The following is a 20,760-nucleotide window of genomic DNA, read 5'->3' on the forward strand; positions in this document are numbered from 1 at the left end:
TATGAAAGATGAATTATTTTCACAAACACTTATTAACCATACGATGGAACAACGAATGATTTTTAATTTTCTATATGAGAATCAATATTTCATGTAGTCATAAAAAAATTAAAAAATTATTTGAGCTTGAGATAATATATTGTTGTGGTTCAAATTTGGCCCGAAGGTGACCACGCCGAAAGAGTTGAGAGAGCCGCTGGTGGGTGGAGGAAGCAGACGGGGTCACCTCCTGCGTGGCGGCGGTGGTGAACCTGCACAAAGTCTCACCGGTGTTTTCGATCAGGACCCTCCGACGATCAAGTTAGAGTGGGGTAAAATTGGTCCAGCCAAAAGTCCTTTAAAAGTTACCTGACCGGACTATTTGTAGTCTCGGTGGAGAGGCCCAGGTGATAGAGGTATTGTCCGTCCTCATCATGAGAGGAGGGTGGCTCTTAGTCGAATGGCGCGCAGCTAAGGCTGGCTGGTGGTATGTGGTGCTGTCCGTTCTTAAGAACGGTAAGATGTTGACAGTAGCAGGGCATGGCCGGAGTAGTCATGGTGCCGTCCTTTGACTGTCGAGTGTCAGCTATCGAAGCGTAGCGTGGTGGCGTTGCAATTTACGGCCACGTAGGAAGGCGTGGGCGCATGCATGGGCGCGACTGCTGGCGAGGCCGAACTCGTTGAGAGGTCGCATTATGCGTTTGGCGAGGTCGGCTAGATAGGTACCGAGGATAGCTCGGTTCCCCGGGTTCTGAGGTGCGCTCGGTGGAGTGCCCTGAGCTCAAAAGTCGGAGCGTACTACTGAAGTGGGCGCCCCGAGCTTGGTCGGGGGGAGTCGACAAATGTCGAAGACGTCCCGAACTTGGTCGGACGAGTCGGCGAATATTCGAGGCCGATGGAGCTTTTAGCGGAGTCCGACGCCAAGCCGATTCTGGACCGGACCGAGAATTCAATCGGTCGGCGTTGGCGTTTATTGGGCGGCCTTTTTGTTATGGGCTCGACGATTCATTTCGCCCCCCATCATATATGGTTATTTACTTGTTCATATATTTGATGAAGTTTATTAGCTGAGTGGCGTGATATATGTTTGGCTTTTTTATTGAGTAAGGGCAGCATCATTTCATTTATATAGTCTTGGACAAATATTTTGATGTTATACCTAAAAAGCTCAATTTATTAGCATTTACATTAATTTTTTATAAATTGCATGAGATTGTCCCATATTTGTCCAAGACCATATTGCAAGATCATATCAAAGTGGTGGATCTAGATTTACACGTATAATAGTAGACTTCGATTTATAATAACCATAGTACAAGAAGAAAAACAATGTATAAAAATTTCCATAATCCTATTAAAACAACATAATAACAAAAGTCATAGTTTAACATGAGATGGACAAATCTCCGATGCTTGTATCAATTCATTTGTTGTTACTCTACCCCTTAATGTTGGAAAAGTTAAACATATTTCCTTTAACATGCTCTCGGAATACAGACGGCTTTCTAAATAGAAAAGCTTATATATTATTTTATTTCAAATCTCAAAATAAAATGTTATCTGTCTCAACAAAAAAAAAAGTTATGTGTGACAAATGTCACAGGAAAAACTTCTTTTTCTGTTGCATACCGTGCTAAAATATGAACTGCCTGTTTTATACTTGGACCAAACTTTAATTTTGTCTGATATGTTAATGATGTATAAATGACATCTAAAAAAATATAATTAATAAGAAAAAGCATCGGTCATGTATTAATTAGCACGCTTTTACCATTGAATATTTTATCACTTCTCTGAAACCAGATTCTCCACCAGATTGCCATGACCCAAATAATCTACCATATCTTCGGCTGTTTAGATACATCAACTTCCATCCAAATGGTCCACACTGAATGAGTAGAGTATGTCAAGAAAGAAATACATACTTCGCAACTAAAATGATCCTAAATTATCCTAGTGCAAGATCAATCCAGAGGCGGATGTGAAACTGATTTATTCTCAAAGTTACAAAGAAAAAATCTTAACTCTCTCATAAGCTCCAACCTTCCATTACATGCCTGTTCATTCATTTTGGCTTTCTATTCATTTTGTTTAACTTTTCCAATACTAAATCAATTAGATATATAACTACCAAACAAGATTGTCTTCTTTTGGTTCTTGATTGTTAAGACCCTTCAATAGTTTACATCAAGATATCTGTCTCCCACATCATTTAACTGTGGCATGTTCATCACCTATGGATCTCATATTTCCTTAATCTTTCGCTAATAGTTTTGAATTAATTGTTCATTTATCACAATATATATTTTATTAAGCTTTTTTCTCTATTTCATGCCAGCCTTATATTCGCATCGTCCTGATCCAAGGAAGATCATGCAAATAGAAAGTGGATAGAATTTTTTAATTTCTGAATAACTTTATATTTATCATTTTTATCAATAGCAGATTTCAGACCACAAGAAGGGAAAACAAAAGGTTGATCAAGCCTTTGCAGCAGCAGGTCCGCCCTAGAATTGCTCTGTTAAAAAAAAAAAGAGAAAAAAAGAAACTGATACATGGTGAGAGGAATACATAACATTACCAAATCCCTTGATAAATAAAGGAGACATTTCCACCGTGACAATGTCTGCACCACCAAGCAAATAGTCCAACCATATTAGACTAAACCACGTCATACTTGGGTTCGGGTTGTATGATTTCCTTTCTTTTGTGATATCAATTGTTGGATTGCTCAATAGCTGCTTCAAGATCTATTCACTCAGATAGACAAAAGAAGAAAGGGACTAGAGTACTTTGCGCAATCCAATAGTTAATATCTATGAGAGAAGATCAATCATTCATTCGCACCAAAGATACTACCCGATCCCAGTTGAATCTAGGTGGTTTGGTTAGGTTCTTTCTCAAAATTGGCCATAGACTATCCCTTCAAAGCCCGGGAGCGTGATCTGATTGGAGACGGACGACAGGGGCCCTCGGACCGGTCCTATTTAACCTTCTGCAAAAAATATAAACAAATCCAATGCAAGTCATCAAAGTTTCGTCATCCATTTATACCTCATGCAATGCAAAACGTTAATAAAATGAAGCATTCTGTCATTTTATTTTTACATAAAATTCCCAAACTCGACGCCAGTTCCCATCTCCTCGTTATTTCAGAATATCTACACATCCACAGATGGTGTAGTTTTTTCCCTCTCCATCAACCAGAAGATAAACTATTTATATATATATAACAAATCCAACAAGGAAGACTCGATCATCACACATCACAATAGGCTACAGCACCGATATAAGTACTCAAGCCATGCATCCGTCCACTATCAAACGTGCATGCTCCTCCTCCCCCGCCCTCCCACCGGCGGCGTCCGGTCATACCCACCGCAGCTGGAATCCGGTGTGGTGTACCCTGCGTGCCGCCGCGTCTGGACGCGAAGCCCACCACCGACGTGGCTCGGGCTCCGCCTGGCTCCTCCTGAGCTCGACGAGTCCCCACCGACCCCCGACCCGGCCGCCCTCCTAGTTGATCGATTCCACTTAGCTCCATAACCCCTGTCCACCGGCGCCTGGTTCCGAAACTTGGCCTTAGCTGACTGAGTCGCGGACATGTAACTGGGTACCCCGCTAGTCTCGTCCTGACGACAGCGGACCGGGTTGGATGGGCTTCGTCCAAGGTCCATCTCGACCGTCTTCTCCGACAAGTCGTCGGTGTTGGTGACCGTGACGTAGGAGCTCTCAGGCGGCGGCGACTGCCGTGCCTGCCACTGCTGGGCGGCCATCCAGCGCTCCAGCCAGTTCCAGCCCCACTGGGGCTTCTCATACTTCCACTGCTGCTGCTCATGGTATATAGAGACCGTGCCAAGCTAAGCTCGTAATTCATGAAGTACATTTATGAAGAAGAAAGGAAGAGGTACCTGCGAGGTGTAGGCATAGGCAAGGGCTCTCTCGCGACGAATGACTGCGTCTTGCTTGCGCTGGGAGTTGGCCTTGATGGTCTCCAGGCTCTGATGGCCTGCGTCCCAGTCTCCGAAGCCGACGTCCTTGGAGAAGGGGCTCTTGCAAGTGATGGGATAGGTTCCCTGTTCTTCTCCTTCTTCTTCTTCGTGGTGGTGGTATCGGCCTCTTCTTTTAAGGTGGTCCAGGTAGTCTGAGAAGGGGTCGCGGGGGAGGACTCTGGCAGCGGCGGCGGCGGCGGTGGTGGAGGAGGAGGAGGAGGAGGAGGAGGAGGAGGAGGGAGGGCGGGGGAGGAGAGGGTTGTGAGACTGCTGGGAGAGCTCGAAGCGGCGGGCGCGGACGCGGGCCTGGACGCGGACGAGGGCCTGCATGCAGCGCATCGTCATCTGGGCCTGCTTCCGCACTTGGTGGCCTCTGACCAGGGCCTGCAGCCGCACCAGCCCCCGGAGCGCGCGCAGGGCTCTCCGTGCCTGCAACATTTTACGGTGAAACAAGATAAAAACGGTGAAACAAGGGATTATCTTGGTTGTTGTTGTGGTTGTTTTCATCCCTCTTTCTTCTATCAAGACAGGGAAAAAGTTGAAATTGTTTGAAGATTTGCGAATATTAAGTAAATTAAGGGTCCGGTTCAATCGCCAAAAGGTCTACCATCTATGCCTACCCATTCCATCAATCACTCGTTGCAGATTGATGCACATACTATGTCGATATGCATTAAGATTAGTTTTGCTGGCTGTGCTTTGGATGGATGATGAGCACAATAGTTTTAAACAATGCAGATCAGTATAAGCTCTCTCTGAGATAAACGCTGCATGTGCCTTTTAATATTGTATTAAGGCGTTTGCAGCTAGCAAAAGTTTTAATATTTTTTTGCAGGTTCATGAAGCCAAGCTGTGTAGGGATTGAGTATTTGACTTAATGACACAGTCATTTGGTACGATGCGTGCTGGCTCCCAACCCAGCCTTGCAAGTGTCGGATCTTCATCATATGATATGTAGAAGAAAAAAAAAAAACAGAAAACACATATCATTTATCAAACATAGAATAAGTGGTTGCAGTGCTGAACCTTGCATTTAGTTAGCTTCAGCACAAGGAGGTAAGGGTTTGACCACACATGAACATGAATAATATCATTCATATTGATACAAAAAGCTCCGGGCAAGCTAATTGAATGAGTCTACTTTGCACCTTTTGTCATGGGAATTTCGCAACCTGGTCGAGCCCTAATTCATGTATAGCGATGGAGGATCTATCATTTGCAGCGATGGACTTCCGATCGAAGTAATATCTGGAACCAAAAATTGCACACAGAAGACTCTTTTCCTGTCACACTCAAAAATTTATAGAAGCCATAGTATTTGAGAGAGAGAGAGGTGAAAAACGTAACGTTTAATGGCCACGTCATTCATGCGACTTTACCTTGTAGACAGGTTATATATTGAGGTCTTCCTTTCTAAATCCGGTCCCATATAACCAAATCTCATTCTCTAATCTTTACCCTTCTATTTTCCCCCACCCAAACATCCCTTCCACGTGCTACAGACCAGCTCAGTCATGCTAGAGAGTGACTCGACCACGATGATCAATTGGATCCAGAAAGATCCGAGAGGTGATGGTTTGGATCACCCCTTGCTTTGAGATATCTGAGTGATGGTGAGAGATGAAGGGACCTTCCAGAAAGGCCAACAGAGTTGCGGATTGGATGGTTGCCTATATAGCCAACCATGCCAAAAACACCATGTGGGTCGGAGAGGGAGAGTTGTCTTCGATGTATTCATACATGTAATATCTTAAATACCTGCTTTAGCAATATATATATATATATATATATATATATATATATATATATATATATATATATATATATATATATATATATATTGCCTATGCTACGATGCAATGCCTTTTAAGTAACGGCAAAGGAACCATTGCCATAATTATTGGCCGATCAACATAATTATAAGAAAGAAGGTTCACCATAGAATTTCAAAAATTCGTAAAAATATTGAAAACAAAGCAGCTAAAAAAAAAAAACTCAAAGCAGTAGAATGAGCAATCCAATTGCCAACTATGTCCTAATAGTTGTTATGATCTCTGGTGCAAGACCAAACCTGGTCCTCTGCAATCTGGACACAACCTAGCAATCGCAGGCTCTGGGTCCACGATTTTCCCCCTTTTGGACTGGCAGGTCCGCCCAAACCCGGTAGCGGACAAAAAACCATGGACCATGCTTAAAGCAATGGCTGTCGTAGAAATATCATAAATAAAAGCCGTAGGTTCATCTGATTAAAATATAATATTTCCTAAATCAGAATATCTACAAATGTTCAAAAAAAACGCCTTATTCTATGATATAATTTTGTTGTTATCTCACCATTAATGACAATTATTATTGTAATTATAACTGATGGCAGTGTTATCGGAGTCCATATTTTGTCCTCACTACTTCCATGAGTTTGGATGGAGATGCAACTTTGAAGAGGAGTCATTAGAATGGAATTATGCGTCTATTACTTATGAAACCGTAGAGGAGGAAAGGAGCACCGCTTAGAAAAGCTATAGAGGATGCCGCCATGCAAATGTGGCCTTTATGCCATACAAATGTTCGTCGGATTCACATGAAAAGCTGCAAGCTGTGGTCCGAGGCCGCACTTGCGTTCTTGAAGATTTATAAAAAAAAAAAAGAAAACTTCACGCACACCTAACCTAGGTTAGCTCATTAAAAGTGCTTTTTTTTTTGATAAAAGAGTGGATTTTCAATTAATTAGAATCCATGGGAAACGAAGGGGGAAGCATACCAGGTAGCCGCGGTAGTAGGATTGGATGCGCACCGCCGCCTTCTCCTCCCTAGATAGCCGCGCGTACCCTGCCAGCCTCACCACCTGCGCCGCCGCCTCTGCGGCCGCCGCCGCAGCGTCGGCCGCCGCTGCCGTCGCCGCCGCGACTGCGATCGCGTGCTTCCTGTCCTCCTCTTCCTCCACCGCCACCCCCGGCGACCCGTCGTCGTCGTTCGTGGCCTCCGGCGAAGTCTCCGCCGGGAAATGCTCCACCGACACTATCTCCAGTGCCTCATTCCCCTCCAACTCCAGCTCCCTCTCCCTCTGCCTCTGTAAATTACAATCGGAAAAGGCCAAAAAAAAAAAAATCAATTTAACCGACGGCGGAGGGCGATTAAAGCCAATTTGGACGGTGGGGGGATGATGATCGGAGTGGGGGATGGGGGTGGGGGAGACTGACCCTTCGGTCGAGGTCTTTGGAGGAGGGTTTGAAGACTTTCCTGACGGTGGAGAGCCAGCCCGTCTTCTTCCCCATTCGTTGAACTGGTTTCGATTCACCGCGTCGAACTCTCTGGGATCGTGGGTGCGTCACGACGGAGAAAGGTAGAAAGAGGAGAGAAAGAGAGAGAGAGATGGCGGTGGCGGTGAAGGCCGGGGTCAGGTGAGGTCATAAGTGCGATGCCGGGCAAGTGGCAGTCGTATTTATCGTCCGTCACGGGACCGCTGCTGCAAACCCGCTGGGATCAAAGCGAAATACTAAGGAGAGAGAGAGAGAGACGCAGTAAACATAGTAGCGAGAGGAGAAAGGTGGATGCCCGAGGACCCAAGGCAAAGGTAAATTTCGACCGAATTGGCGAGAGTAGGAGAGGAGTTGGGTCTGTCAGGCCTAGACTACAGGATAATTATAGCAGGAGCTATTTCAGACTGACATATACTATTGTGCTCGTGGGTAATTCGGTTACAATTATTAATTAAATTCAATAGTATGCGGAGGAGATGGGCGAGTACCATCCACTACACAGAAATATTCAAACTATAAGCATTGGTGGATAGATAAAGTACATATATCATATGGTCAATGAAACAGTAGACTGGATAGTCTTGTATGTAACTAATTATTATAGAGAGATCCTATGACTAGGAAAAAAGAAATTACCTGGTGCATTTCGAGATTTATTATCTTTGAATTTTTTGGGATGTATTTGTATTCGACATGTATGAAACTTCCACTTCAGCAGCAGTAGAAGAAAAAAAAATAAGGCAGGGACTGGATTGACTCGGGTTGCACATAGTTTGCTTGGGTCTTGTCGCCTTGGAATTGGCTCCGCTGCAGGAAGGAAAAAAAAACCCACCCTATGTCCAAGCCATGCACAATAATTTAGACAAAGGGTCGACTACTTCATGGAACAAGGGCGTGAGAAAGGATACTACAGAACTAGGAGCGGCCCAATATATTTGGGGGCTCAAGGCTGTTTTGTCTTTAAGGCCTTTTCTGCAGTGAGGCGGCCTAAGGCGAACTCACAGGAGGGCATTTTCTCTTTTCGTTTTGTCTTTGAGACCTTTCTTATAGTGGACCTTCTTTGAGTCGAGGCCTTAGACAATCGCCTGAATCGCTTAAAGTTGGGCCGGCCCTGCACAGGACTTGCCAAATGAATAGCAAATTAAAGTTACGAAAGATCGATATGGGATCAACCAGGTCAGGGCAAGTTTTTTATTTTAGACCAACAAAATACTTATTTGGAGTAAAGGTGGGTACATTTGAATGTTCATGTTCTCCATCCATTCTTCCTCATCTGTTGGTTGCTTTATTCTTTGGAAGGAGATAAATAGACTAGACTTTGAGGATGGATGCATTCTTTTTGTTCTGGATATAATCCGACATATGCAACGAGACAATAGAAAACATGAGCAAAATGTATCTTCACAAAAAAGTAGTTCTGTATTTAGTAAGTCCCTTTACTTCTTAATTAGCAGCAGTTTTCCAATGGTGCATTTGGCAATTATCTAAAAAAGTTTTAAACTTTTTCTTTTATTTCTAGATGTAACTACACATTCGGATGTGAAAATTCTAGCATTGCAAGCCTTCACATATTCAACTTCTACGATGCAAAGAATAGACAGTGTTTATGAATTCATCGTAAGCTCTAGTCCATATCTATCAAGTGTGATAATCTCACTGAGTTGCTTGTCCGGACTTCATTCAACAAAAAAATAAAATAAAAGAAAAGAAAGAAAAAGAATAGAAGCTACAATATCTAGATCATGATTATCTAAATAACTAAATGCCATGAATTTTAAGAGGTAACAAAACAAAATAATCAAATTAAAATTTGGTATAATAAAAGTTTCTCTAATGAAAAATTCTTTTGTTTTCCCCCAAACCTTCCTAAAATGCATTCATCATGCAGATTTGTCTAAACTATCGAGTGTAAAGTTGACATTTTGACCTCTAATTATCACTTATTCATCTTGTATGATGATATATTACCATTAATTCAAGGAGACTTAGTAGTGTCCTTTATCAGTACGCAAATCCAGAAGACAGCAATGTCTGCAACATTATATCAAGTAAACTTGGTTTTGGCATAAGCAGTCTCGAGTAAATGCCAACTTAGTAGATCCATCCAATAAAATGAGTACTTTACGAAGGGATTATAATGGAGGGAGACCCACTTGTACTATTAAGATTTTTTTTTTTGGGATGCACCATCTGAGAATCGAATGTAAAATATATAGTTCGTGATGATGCTAATGCATGGATAAATAAATGTATTTGGCTATTGATAAGCACTAAATAATCAAGCCATGAGCTTTATTTTTAATGGCAAAGAGTAGCTTATATATATATATATATATATATATATATATATATATATATATATATATATATATATATATATATGTATATATAAAGCTTTTGAAAGGTCGACTTCCCCTCAATTTTTATACAAGAAATTTGTGATCGATCCAAAAATCCATCACGTTAACTGGATCCTATTACAAGTCCATAATCCATGCAATTGCAAGTTCAAATTCGGCAACAATTCATTTTTCAAATCCAATTGATCCATACGCCACCAGTGCACTGTCTCACGAGACAAACTTGGAGTAAGGCCCTGTTTGGGCCCTTTGGGAGAGCTTTTGGAGGGCTAAAAAGCACTTTCTGGCTCTCCAAAAGTACTTTTAGTTAAAAAAGAGTGTTTGGTAAATTTTTCGAAAAGCTGTTTCAGCTTTTGCGGGAAGCTGAAAACAGCTTTTGGGGGGAAGCTCCAATTTGGAGCTTTTCCAAAATGCTGTTTTCAGCTTTTTCGGAAAGCTGTATTTTTGACCAAAATACCCCCATTTAAAAAAAAAAATTCCACCCAAAAATCTTTCTCTCACCGTCTCTTCCTCTCCCACCCAACCCCACTCCCTCTCCCCTGCCGCCGCACCCTCTCCCTCTGCCCCGCCGTCGCACCCCCTCCCTCTCCCCTGCCCCCATGGTGGGGAGGTGCCGAAGAAGAGGAAGACAGGTCGTCTTCCCTTTCCCGCGGCCGCCGCCGGCGACGACCAGCCCCAGAAAGGGGCGGTGCCGAAGAACAGGAAGAAGAAGGGGCCGAAGAAGAAGGAGGTCCCACGGTGGGAGGGGCCGAAGAATAGGAAGAAGAAGGGGGTTCCTGCGGCCGCCGGCGGTCACGACCCGCCCCCCTCCCGCATCCGCCACGGCCCGCCCGGCGCTGACGGCCTCACGGGAGGAGGGCACTTCCCACGGGGCCAGCCGCGGCCGCCGAGACTGCCGCGGGCGCCGCCGGCCGCGGCCCGGTCCCCTCCCGCGGCCGCCGCCGGCCCCGACCTGGCCCCCTCCCGCGGCCACGGCGGCCTGGCCCCCTTCCGGTGCCGCCGGCCGCGCGGGAGGAGAAGAAAGAAGAACAGGGGAGAGGAAGGAAGGAGAAGAAGAGAAGAAAAAAGAAAAGAAAAAGAAAAGGAAAAAAAGAAGAAAAAGAAAGAAAAAAAAGAAAATTTAAAAAATAATAAAAAAATAAATAAATAAATATTTATATAAATGAATGAATGAATGAATGAATGAATAAATAAGATAATAAATAAATATATTTCAACATTATTAATTATTTACACTAATAATTATAATATTTTATATCTTTATTATTATATTATACTATAAATATTATATTATATTACATTACATTATAATATATTAATATGTTATTTTAAATAATTTAATATTATGTTAGATTATGAAAAATTAATTTATACTAATAATTATAATATTTTATACCTTTATTATTGTATTATACTATAAATATAATATATATTACATTATATCATAATACATTAATATGTTATGTTAAATAATTTAATATTATGTTATATTACCAAATATTAATTTACTCTAATAATTATATTACTATTATGCTATATTATAATTACAATAATATTATACTATATCGTATATTTATGTACTAATATATGTTATATTTTATTATGTTCTGTTGTATAATACTATGAAATGTCCTTTATGGTAATTTTGTCATATAAAAGTACTTTCTTAGTTTGTTTACCAAACACAAAACAAAATACCACAGCACTTTACGAATGTAGTTACCAAACAGCAAACAGCTTTTTATAACAGCTCTACTTCAGACAGCTCTACTTCCAACAGCTCTACTGCCAACAGCTCCCCAAACAGGACCTAAAAGTATAAGATAAGATCTTGATGATCTAACTAGCAATCTTTTTTTGCTGACCCTTCTGACTCGAAGATAGCTTAGCACTTTTGAGATTCAACGCAAGCAATAATTCGAGGGATATAAAGTCAAACATAATCTCAGAAAAGCTCGACGGAAGCTAAGCTTCAAGGGACAGTTCCATAAAGGCCACACGGCTGCAAGAAAGAGTACGTTTCTAACTCGCTGGTGGTGGTCAAAAAGCTACACCCCTCATCCCATCCACTACATGCGAAGGCCTAAAAAACTTGCATTTTTTTGGGAAAAAAAATGAGAAGTTTTGATGAGGGGGAACTAAGTGTAGGATAGGATGGGATGGGGATAGGTGTACTGCTGTTCTAATTGGAATGTCAGTGGATGGTGTTTCCTTCTATGTGAAGATGGACATGGTACCAGAAATTCAGTATGGTTGGCCATTTGTAGCTTTCGTCATGTCAGATGGTGCCTTTACTTGGTGAGGAATCGCCATTATTCTAAGAAAGAGCGATTACCTTAATAACCTATATTAGATGAGGAATCGCCATTATGCCTGTGATGTCTCAATAGATCACTATCCGTTGATTTATAATCTTGTTTTTGAAGGGTATACAATTATTTATAATTAAACGAGCTTTCTGAAAGGTGCATTTTTTTTTAACAAGAAAAGAAAGCATCGAGATGTCACCTACGCTGTCAAAAACCCGAAGGACATGTAAATCCGATCACTTCTTTGATGCTGTGAGTATTGATGCAATAATGACTCATAAGCAGATGGTGACTCATCTTGGCACGAAACGTAGGGGACAGAAGAAAAAAAAAATGTCGCTGGATTCTATATGGGTAATAGAAGACTGGGTTTTAAAATCGTATCAAAGATCTTATGGTGGAGAAACTCAGTTGACCCCTAGTGGCACGAGGTTATTGAAGGTTTTAATCAAAATATTGGATCAAATGGCATAGTTTTTCAAAATATGAAGCAGTCATTAGAAATTCAAGTTGTTGGATGCGAATTAGGTCGGTATGAGCTTACCAGTTAATTAAAATATTTCATCCTCTCTAATCAACCAGGTGTTTCTCATATGCTTTGTTGCATTTTCCTGCTCTAGTCGACTAGTATGAACCCAAACCTTGTATCAAATGATGCACAACCTATGCCTAAAACTGCACTATTGGAACTATAACCCAGGTTGGTTCGGAGAGGGGGAGGCCAAATTATAATCCAATCCAATCTCTAAATCTTTCAACTCCAACCCAATCCAATCTGATTGCATCTTGGAATTTTGCTAACCTAATTTAACCCAACTACACCTTAAGTTAAATTTTGGATGGGTAAAGTTAGTTAGATTGTGCCATGTTAATTGAGTTAAATTGAATCGAATAGAAATTTTAAGATAGAAAATATGTTCACACGTTGTGTTGGATTGTTAATGTTGGATTGAGACTTCAATCATTCATAAATTTTAATGACATAATGACATATAATTTAATAAGAATTTGGGTCTCATCGAATTTGGGTTGGGTGGAAGGTGAACTCTAATCCATCTCTATTTGTGGTTGGGTTTGTTTTTTTTTTTGCCCAGGTTTGCGGGGTGGGTTCGTGTTGAGATTAAATCAAGTGAAATCTGTGTGCTATCTTTTTGTTACTAGGGTTAGATAACTGAAGTAAGAATTGCAGTTTTCTACAGAAAATTGGTCCTGTTTTATTTTCTTTTTCCCTTGGTAGAAATAAAAATGAAAAAGGCCTGACCTTGGTCTAGCTGACCCGGTCAGCGCAAGGCCCAACCCAAGTTCAATAAAAGCAGCACCCGGTCCAGCACGGGAGCCCGGCCCATGTTCAGTACCATCCCTTCTCTCACTCTCTCTCTCTCTCTCTCTGAGACACTGTCGCATTAACCCTCCCTCTGCATGAAAACCCTTCCCTGCCCTCCCTTATAAATCCCCTCCTCGTAAATTCTTTTCCCCTATTTGAAATCCCTATTCCGGCGAGCCCGCCGGCCGGCAGCTCCGCCCGCCTCTCGATTTCTCTCTCAGGTAAGTCCTCTCAACACCCTTCTTTAATTCTTTCCCTGGCCTGAAGTTTTATTAACAATCAGTCCCTAGGACCCCAACCCCGGAATAATACAGTCCCGGCATTGGTCCGGCTGCTGCAAAAGGTACCCAATGATCTCAACAATGAGGGAAGACTAAGCCAAGTCCTTGGGATATTTAACAAGCTGATCTGTGCTTCAAGTACTGAAGAACTGGGCTTCTTTGTGCTCAATACTGTAGTGGAGAACCTTGGCTATGATACGGTAGCACCTTACATCGCCGGTATTTGGAATGTCCTATATATTCATGCGGCTGCAGAACAAGCGTACTCTTAAATTTGTGAATTCTCTTGTGGTATTCATGTCACTAGTTTTGGTCAAGCACGGGCTTGGCATTCTCGTGGACTCCATAAATGCAGTTCAAGCTAATATATTTGGAGTGATTCTTCAGAAGTTTTGCATTCCAAATCTGAGTTTGATTTCGGGAGCCACAGAAGTGAAGCTGACTGCAGTTGCTGCAAACAAGACTGATTTGCGAGTCTGCAAGCCCTTTAGATGCTTCAGCAACTGAACTTTGGGGGAAGATGCTTGACAGTATCAATATGTTTCTAGCCCAACAAGATGAATATAAAGGGGACCTAGAAAAGAATACGCGAGATATACATGAGACAGTGGGCTATTCTGCAGCCTTTGCCCGCCTTCACTATGCTGGGAAGAAGGAAGAGGATCCTCTGAAGGAAATAAGGGATCCAAAAGAGTTTCTAATCACCTCAATGGCTAAACTTTCAGCACTTGCTCCAGGAAGGTATCCTGCACTTCTCCGGATGTATGGCACTTATAGTCGTGCCGTAGTCTATGGTAAGAAGATGTTTGACTGACTTCAGTATCATTGATTATCTATAGTAAATCATGCTTTTTTTGTCCTTGCTCTTTTCTTGATGCAACTAGTTTTTTAAAAAGGGATATTGACCTGATGCTATTAACTCATCTAATTTTAAAATTTGCTAAGAAAATTTTGATGCTTGCTCTGCACTGTTGTGGTCTAGTATGATTCTTTTAGCTACCAAAGCAGCTATGTGTTTGCTTGTTGTTATGATATTTAAACTACATAATATGCCCAATATACATAATTCATTATATCAAACATTTTTTAAGGAAGTGCTGAACTTGTTTATGCATGTATTGGGAAGAACTAAGTAGAATCTCACCTCTATTGTTTCTAGCCTTCGATAAAAATAATGCTTCCACTTTCAAAATATACACTGTTTTGTAACTAGTCATCCTTTCCAGACAGCTGCATGCTAATTTACAATAGATAGTATGTTGGTGTATCTCTTTTTTCTCTTGAACTAAGCAATATATATCGTAATATTGCTAATTTACAATAGATAGTATGTTGGTGTATCTCTTTTTTCTCTTGAACTAAGCAATATATATCGTAATATTGCTAATTTACAATAGATAGTATGTTGGTGTATCTCTTTTTTCTCTTGAACTAAGCAATATATATCGTAATATTAATGGATCAATATGCTAATCTCCCATGTGCTGGACAAACTAGTTTTGAAATGGAGCGGGCACATAAGATTCTGTTGCACAAAGACACTATATTCTTGATGAAATCCTAAAATCTGAATTCAAATCCACTCTAATTTAGATTGATAGACTTATAATTTTAATCGGTATGAATTTATCAATGTTAGAAGCACAGAATGCAGGGGTGTGCATGCATGGAAACACAAGTATGTGATATTGTTGTTTTATCTGTCATTGGTTATCTTAACAGTTATTCAAGATTGACTCCTTCACCAATTTCAGTCCCAACTAGGTTCCAAAACCCTTTCCATTGGATCTGTTTTTAGATTCTGTGTCTGTTTTGGATGGGTTATTTGGATATTGAGCAGCTGGCAGTTCTTTTCATATTTTAAGTGTCTCTAAATAATAGATCAAACAGTAATCGTAGAGCTGCATCGGAGTTTTTTTTTTTTATTTAGGAGGTGACACAATTTTGATGACCGAAGAGAGAGAAATCTAGAGGTATAGTTAGCCGAAAGATAATAGCTTAAAAACTAATAAAAAAAGAGAAATATGAAAAATAGTGATAATCCTGAAAGATAATAGTTCTCTAAATAGTGTCCCACCGTGAGGTATTCAAATATTCCTCGTGGCTCAACCAAAAGATACTAATTTTTCTCATTTTACATGTATCAGAAATAGAGTTACCGTTAGAATTCTCTGTACAAAAATTTTTATTTTATTTTTGGTACAACGGCGGCTCACACATCATTGATGTGAGTGCAACCAACTGAATCAAAAAGAAATAAGATAATGCCAAAAAAACAGGGAAGTTATTCAAATTATGTACATGCTAATAGAAATTATACTGTAATCCTGATCCATATTCTCTTCCAAATCCAGTATCGTGAACAAAGGGATGGACTTTGTCAATGTTACAACGCAGACAAATGACCTCAACAAGGAAAAGTTTCCTATTTTCTATGTAGCGTGACGTGGCATCCTCCCTGCCTTGCTTTGAACCTTAACTGCCGTGCTCCGGTGGAAGAACTGGTCACGTGACAATGCCCTCACGTTCTTCAAGTACACGTCGAAAGGCACGCACCCCTCGGTCACCGCCCGGTCCAACGCATAGATGGTGTCGTCCAGCGCCAGGTCCATGGCCGAGCATTCCATCATCTGCCTCGATTTCTCATCATACGGCTCAAATACGTCATCCACGTTAACTTCCCTGGTCTTCCATCTCCTCCTCCCGTTCTTCCCGCTGGTCTCCCGCACCCAACTCTCCATCACATCGGTGTTCGTTAGAATAATCTGAAGTTCCTGCTCCAGATTCTCCCTCTCTTCCTCCAATTCCCTCATTCCACGGATGATCGCTTCTTTCCTTCGCTTCAACTCGGCCTGGACTCCAAGAAATCCCTCCATCTCCGCCTCCCGGATCCTCGCCAGCCCGGCGAGGTCCCGCTGCACCTTCTCCGACACCCGTTTCATCTCCGCCGGCTCCTTCTTGGGCTCGGTGCCTGTGTAGAGGGGGTTTTCGAGGTTGAAGAGGAGGGAGAGGGAGTGGACGAGGTCGGCGAGGTTGGATTTGGGGAAGCGCCAGGAGCGCAGGTAGGGGGCGTCGACGGCGCCGGAGGAGTCGACGTGGGGGTGGCCGGGCATTATAAGCGTGCCGCGGGCGGGGCGGAGGAAGACGGCGGGAGGGACGTGGGGGTAGGCCTCGAGGAGCCAGATGGAGGCCGGGAGGCGGCGTCCGGGGGAGGTGCGGATGGAGCCCTCGGCGTGGAGGAGGGTGGCGGTGCGGCCGTCGTTGTAGGTGAAGGCGGAGGCGGAGGGGCGGAGGGAGGGGAAGATCTCGGAGAGGGATGCCAGGTGGTGGCGGATCAGCCACCGGTCGTCCTCCGCGTAGGGCAGCTCCCCCGGGCCGCGGTGCGAGAGGACGGCGGCCAGGTACTGGTGCACTTGCCGCGCGTCCGCCATGGCCAGGCCTCGCGCCGGTTGCGCCACTGGTGCCTTGGTGGCGGTGCTGCCTGCCGGGGTTTAATACTTGGTTCTATTTGACATGTCTTCTTGAGCTCTTCTCGTTTCTTCTAGGAATTTGCTTCCATGGTGATGCCATTGCGGGGTTAGACTTCGTTGAGACAATTCAGGGTCGTCTTTCTGAAAGTCAACAACAAGCGGTCTAATGCCGGCGGGCAGCCGGTGCAAGCAAAAGCGACAGGCAAAAGACACGGTCTCTCGTTAACCCAAAAAAAAAGGGGAAATTACTTTCCATCCCTCTAAAGACTCCACTGCAACAAAAAGTCCTTGTTAATTAAATCTAAAACATCCGGTCCAGAAACTTTCCAAACTGTAATTCCCGGTCCCTGAGCCTCTTTTATTTTGAAATAAGATACCGAAAATGCCCCTTTCCTCATGATCTCCCATCCTTCCGAAGAAGAAGAATTTCAGAGGCTTTCCAAACTGTAATCTCCCAGCCACGGCTGCTGCCGACCGCGGCCTGCCCCCTCCTGCGGCCGCCGCCGGCCCGGCTCGCCTCCTCCCGAGCCCCCTCCTGCGGCCGCGCCGCCGAGAATGCCTCCGCCCCCGCCCCCATGGTGGGAAGGTGCCGAAGAAGAGGAAGAAGGGCGTCGTCCCGCGTCCTGCGGCTGTCGCTGGCCACGGCCCGCCCTCCTCTAGCGTCTGCCGTGGCCCAGTCCCTTTCCGGCGCCGCCGGCCTCGCGGGAAGAGAAGAAAGAAGAAGAAAGGAAGAAGAGAAGAAAAAAAAGAAAAAGAAAAGAAAAAGTTTGAACTGGGGTCGACTCGCTCACTTCTACAACAATTTTCTAAGAACACTTAACTGTGTGTACAGTCCTGTTAACTGTGTTCGCAGACAACTTAACTGTGTGCCGCCAGCTCGCGGAAGGAGAAAAAAGAAGAAAGAAGAAGAAGGAAAGAAGAGAAGAAAAAAAAAGAAAAAAAAAGAAAGAAAAAAAGGAAAAAATAAAAATAAAGTTAAATAAACTTGGAACACAATTAAATAAGTTTGGAACACACTTAATCTAACATGACACACAGTTAAATAAGCTTGGAACATATTTAAATCATCCTGGAACACACTTATTCTACCCTGGAACACAGTTATTTCGACTGTGCACACAGTTAAGTGTTATTAGAAAATTATTGTAGACTTATGCTGAGCTGGGGTCGAGCTGGGGTCGACCCCTGAAGAGCTGGAGTCGATCCCTGAAATCAGGCAGAAAAACAGCTCTCTGGAAGGCCTGAGAGAGTCGACTCCAGGTAAGCAGGGGTCGACTCCAGGTGAGCAGGGGTCGACCCCAGGTCTGTGAACACAGTTAAGTTGTCAGTGAACACAGTTAACTTGTCTAGGAACATAATTAAGTTGTCTGTGAACACAATTAACTTGTCTAGGAACACAGTTGTTTAGGAACACAGTTAAGTTGTTTGGGAACACAGTTAACTTGTCTGGGAATACAGTTAAGTTGTCTGGGAACACAGTTAAGTTGTCTAGGAACACAGTTAATTTGTCTAGGAACATAGTTGTTTAGGAACACAGTTAAATTGTTTGGGAATACAGTTAACTTGTCTAGGAATACAGTTAACTTGTCTAGGAACACAGTTGTCTAGGAACACAGTTAAGTTGTCTGTGAACACAGTTAAGTTGTTTAGGAACACAGTTATCTAAGAATACAGTTAAGTTGTTTGGGAACACAGTTAATTTGCCTAGGAACATAGTTGTCTAGGAACACAGTTAAGTTGTCTGTAAACACAGTTAACTTGTCTAGGAACACAGTTATCTAGGAACACAGTTAAGTTGTTTGGGAATACAGTTAACTTGTCTAGGAACACAGTTAAATTATCTAGGAATACAGTTAATTTGTCTAGGAACATAGTTGTCTAGGAACACAGTTAAGTTGTCTGTGAATACAGTTAACTTGTCTAGGAACACAGTTGTCTAGGAACACAGTTAAGTTGTTTGGGAACACAGTTAACTTGTCTAGGAACACAGTTAACTTGTCTAGGAACACAGTTGTCTAGGAACACAGTTAAGTTGTCTGTGAACACAGTTAACTTGTCTAGGAACACAGTTAAGTTGTTTGGGAATACAGTTAACTTGTCTAGGAACACAGTTAACTTGTCTAGGAATACAGTTGTCTAGGAACACAGTTAAGTTGTCTGTGAACACAGTTAACTTGTCTAGGAACACAGTTGTCTAGGAACACAGTTAAGTTGTTTGGGAACACAGTTAACTTGTCTAGGAACACAGTTAACTTGTCTGTGAACACAGTTGTCTAGGAACACGGTTAAGTTGTCTGTGAACACAGTTAACTTATCTAGGAACACAGTTAAGTTGTTTGGGAACACAGTTAACTTGTCTAGGAACACAGTTCAGTTGTTTGGGAACACAGTTAACTTATCTAGGAACACAGTTGTCTAGAAACATACTTAAGTTGTCTAGGAACATAGTTAACTTGTTTGTGAACACAGTTAACTTGTCTAGGAAAGCCTGAGAGTCGACTCGAGACGAGCAGGGGTCGACTCGTGCTGTTAAGGGGTCGACTCCAGGTCTGTGAACACAGTTAAGTTGTCTGTGAACACAGTTAACTTGTCTAGGAACACAGTTAACTTTATTTTTATTTTTATTTTATTTTCTTTTCTTCTTTTTCTTTCATTTTCTTTTTTTTTCTTTTCATTTTCTTTTTTTTCTTCTCTTCTTCCCTTCTCCTTCTTTCTTCTTCCTTCTCCTCTCGCGAGGCCGGCAACTACGGAAGGGGGTCGGACGGTGGCGGCCGCAGGATGGGGCCACCGGGGGAGGGGCAGCGGCTCCTCTTCTTCGGCACCTCCCCACCGTGGGGGCGGAGGTATTCCCGGCGGCGCGGAAGGGGGCAGCGGGTGCGGGAGGGGGCGGGCTGTGGCCGGCGGCAAGCGCGGGAGGGGGCGGGCTGGGGCCGGCGGCAGGCGCGGGAGGGGGCGGGCCGTGGCTGGCGGCTGCCTTTTTCTTCTCCTTCTTCGGTGGGAATGGGAGAGGCGGGGGCATTTTTGTCCCATAAAGCAATATTGAAATATATATGGACCGGTTGTTAAACAACCGGTCAACAGGAATTTAATGTTAAAGTTCGGTCAATAAATGGACCGCTGAGCACGTTCCAAAAAAAAAAAAAAAAAAAAAAAGACACGGTCTCGCGGTCGTAGGGATGCCGTACGGAAATTGCGGGAGTTTGGAAAGCTGAACCATGCCAATTGCTGCCTTCACAGCAATCGCAGGATTTTTCCAAGAATCTATCACGCATCTCATATTTCCTTTACGCAAGGGTCTCGTACTTCTCAACGTACCAAGGAAAAGTCTTACCGCAAAGGACGCCAGAGACGTCGAGCAATTGTAATGTAATGTAGAGGCAAAGCTGATGGTGGATCCAAATAGGAATTTCAGCAACTCTTAACAAAGTCAGGAGATAAAGCACAATTCCAAAATTTTCAAAAATTGAAATACCAGAAGAGGATTTCAGAAGAAAAATATAATTGTTTTATCAATACGAAGTAACGAAGATTCAGCATCTTCTTTTTTATATTTTTATAGATTTGATATGAATTTTTAATACTAGGACAGAATTACCCTTGATCAAGTTATAATATTAATTGTTTATTCTATATGTTTGGTAGTGATGAATTTTACACTATGTTCTTGAACTTTGTTCTTTATATAAACGTTGTTTTTAATAACTTGTGTAAAAGGTAACAAAAATTTTTTGTCAGGTTTACAAAGGGCTAGGATCGTCCTTCCACACTAGCTCAACGACCCACAATGT

At 42.6% G+C, this 20,760-nt stretch overlaps 2 protein-coding genes across 3 annotated transcripts; both read right to left on the reverse strand.

Moving 5' to 3' along the window:
- Positions 1-3,003: 3,003 nt before the first annotated feature.
- On the reverse strand, positions 3,004-7,551 carry LOC103701507 (protein IQ-DOMAIN 1-like). Of its 2 annotated transcripts, none has more exons than XM_039130212.1 (4): positions 7,169-7,551; positions 6,730-7,038; positions 3,891-4,400; positions 3,004-3,806 (listed from the first exon to the last, which is right to left on the reverse strand). In XM_039130212.1, the coding sequence occupies exons 1-4, from the start codon at positions 7,241-7,243 to the stop codon at positions 3,300-3,302; spliced, it is 1,401 nt and encodes a 466-aa protein (XP_038986140.1). In that variant the 5' UTR covers positions 7,244-7,551; the 3' UTR covers positions 3,004-3,299. The 2 variants fall into 2 exon arrangements, with proteins under 2 accessions (XP_038986140.1, XP_038986139.1); XM_039130211.1 differs by having other exon boundaries at positions 3,004-3,809; positions 7,169-7,547.
- An 8,383-nt stretch (positions 7,552-15,934) lies between these two features.
- Positions 15,935-16,933, reverse strand: LOC103701497 (protein ELC-like). The gene has a single exon (XM_026802381.2). It carries the CDS (start codon positions 16,931-16,933, stop codon positions 15,935-15,937), a length of 999 nt encoding a protein of 332 aa, XP_026658182.2.
- Positions 16,934-20,760: the final 3,827 nt, after the last annotated feature.

Source organism: Phoenix dactylifera, chromosome 9 (assembly GCF_009389715.1).
Source record: "Phoenix dactylifera cultivar Barhee BC4 chromosome 9, palm_55x_up_171113_PBpolish2nd_filt_p, whole genome shotgun sequence".
Taxonomy (NCBI): domain Eukaryota; kingdom Viridiplantae; phylum Streptophyta; class Magnoliopsida; order Arecales; family Arecaceae; genus Phoenix; species Phoenix dactylifera.

What these genes read in the sequence shown, in the direction of transcription:
- LOC103701507 (XM_039130211.1), bottom strand. Translation starts at nt 7,243, where the DNA reads ATGGGGAAGAAGACGGGCTGGCTCTCCACCGTCAGGAAAGTCTTCAAA. An exon ending in CCTACTACCGCGGCTACCTG is followed by an intron (nt 4,401 to 6,729) that starts GTATGCTTCCCC and finishes AAAATGTTGCAG; the next exon opens with GCACGGAGAGCCCTGCGCGC. An exon ending in CCTATGCCTACACCTCGCAG is followed by an intron (nt 3,810 to 3,890) that starts GTACCTCTTCCT and finishes TACCATGAGCAG; the next exon opens with CAGCAGTGGAAGTATGAGAA.
- LOC103701497 (XM_026802381.2), bottom strand. Translation starts at nt 16,933, where the DNA reads ATGGCGGACGCGCGGCAAGTGCACCAGTACCTGGCCGCCGTCCTCTCG.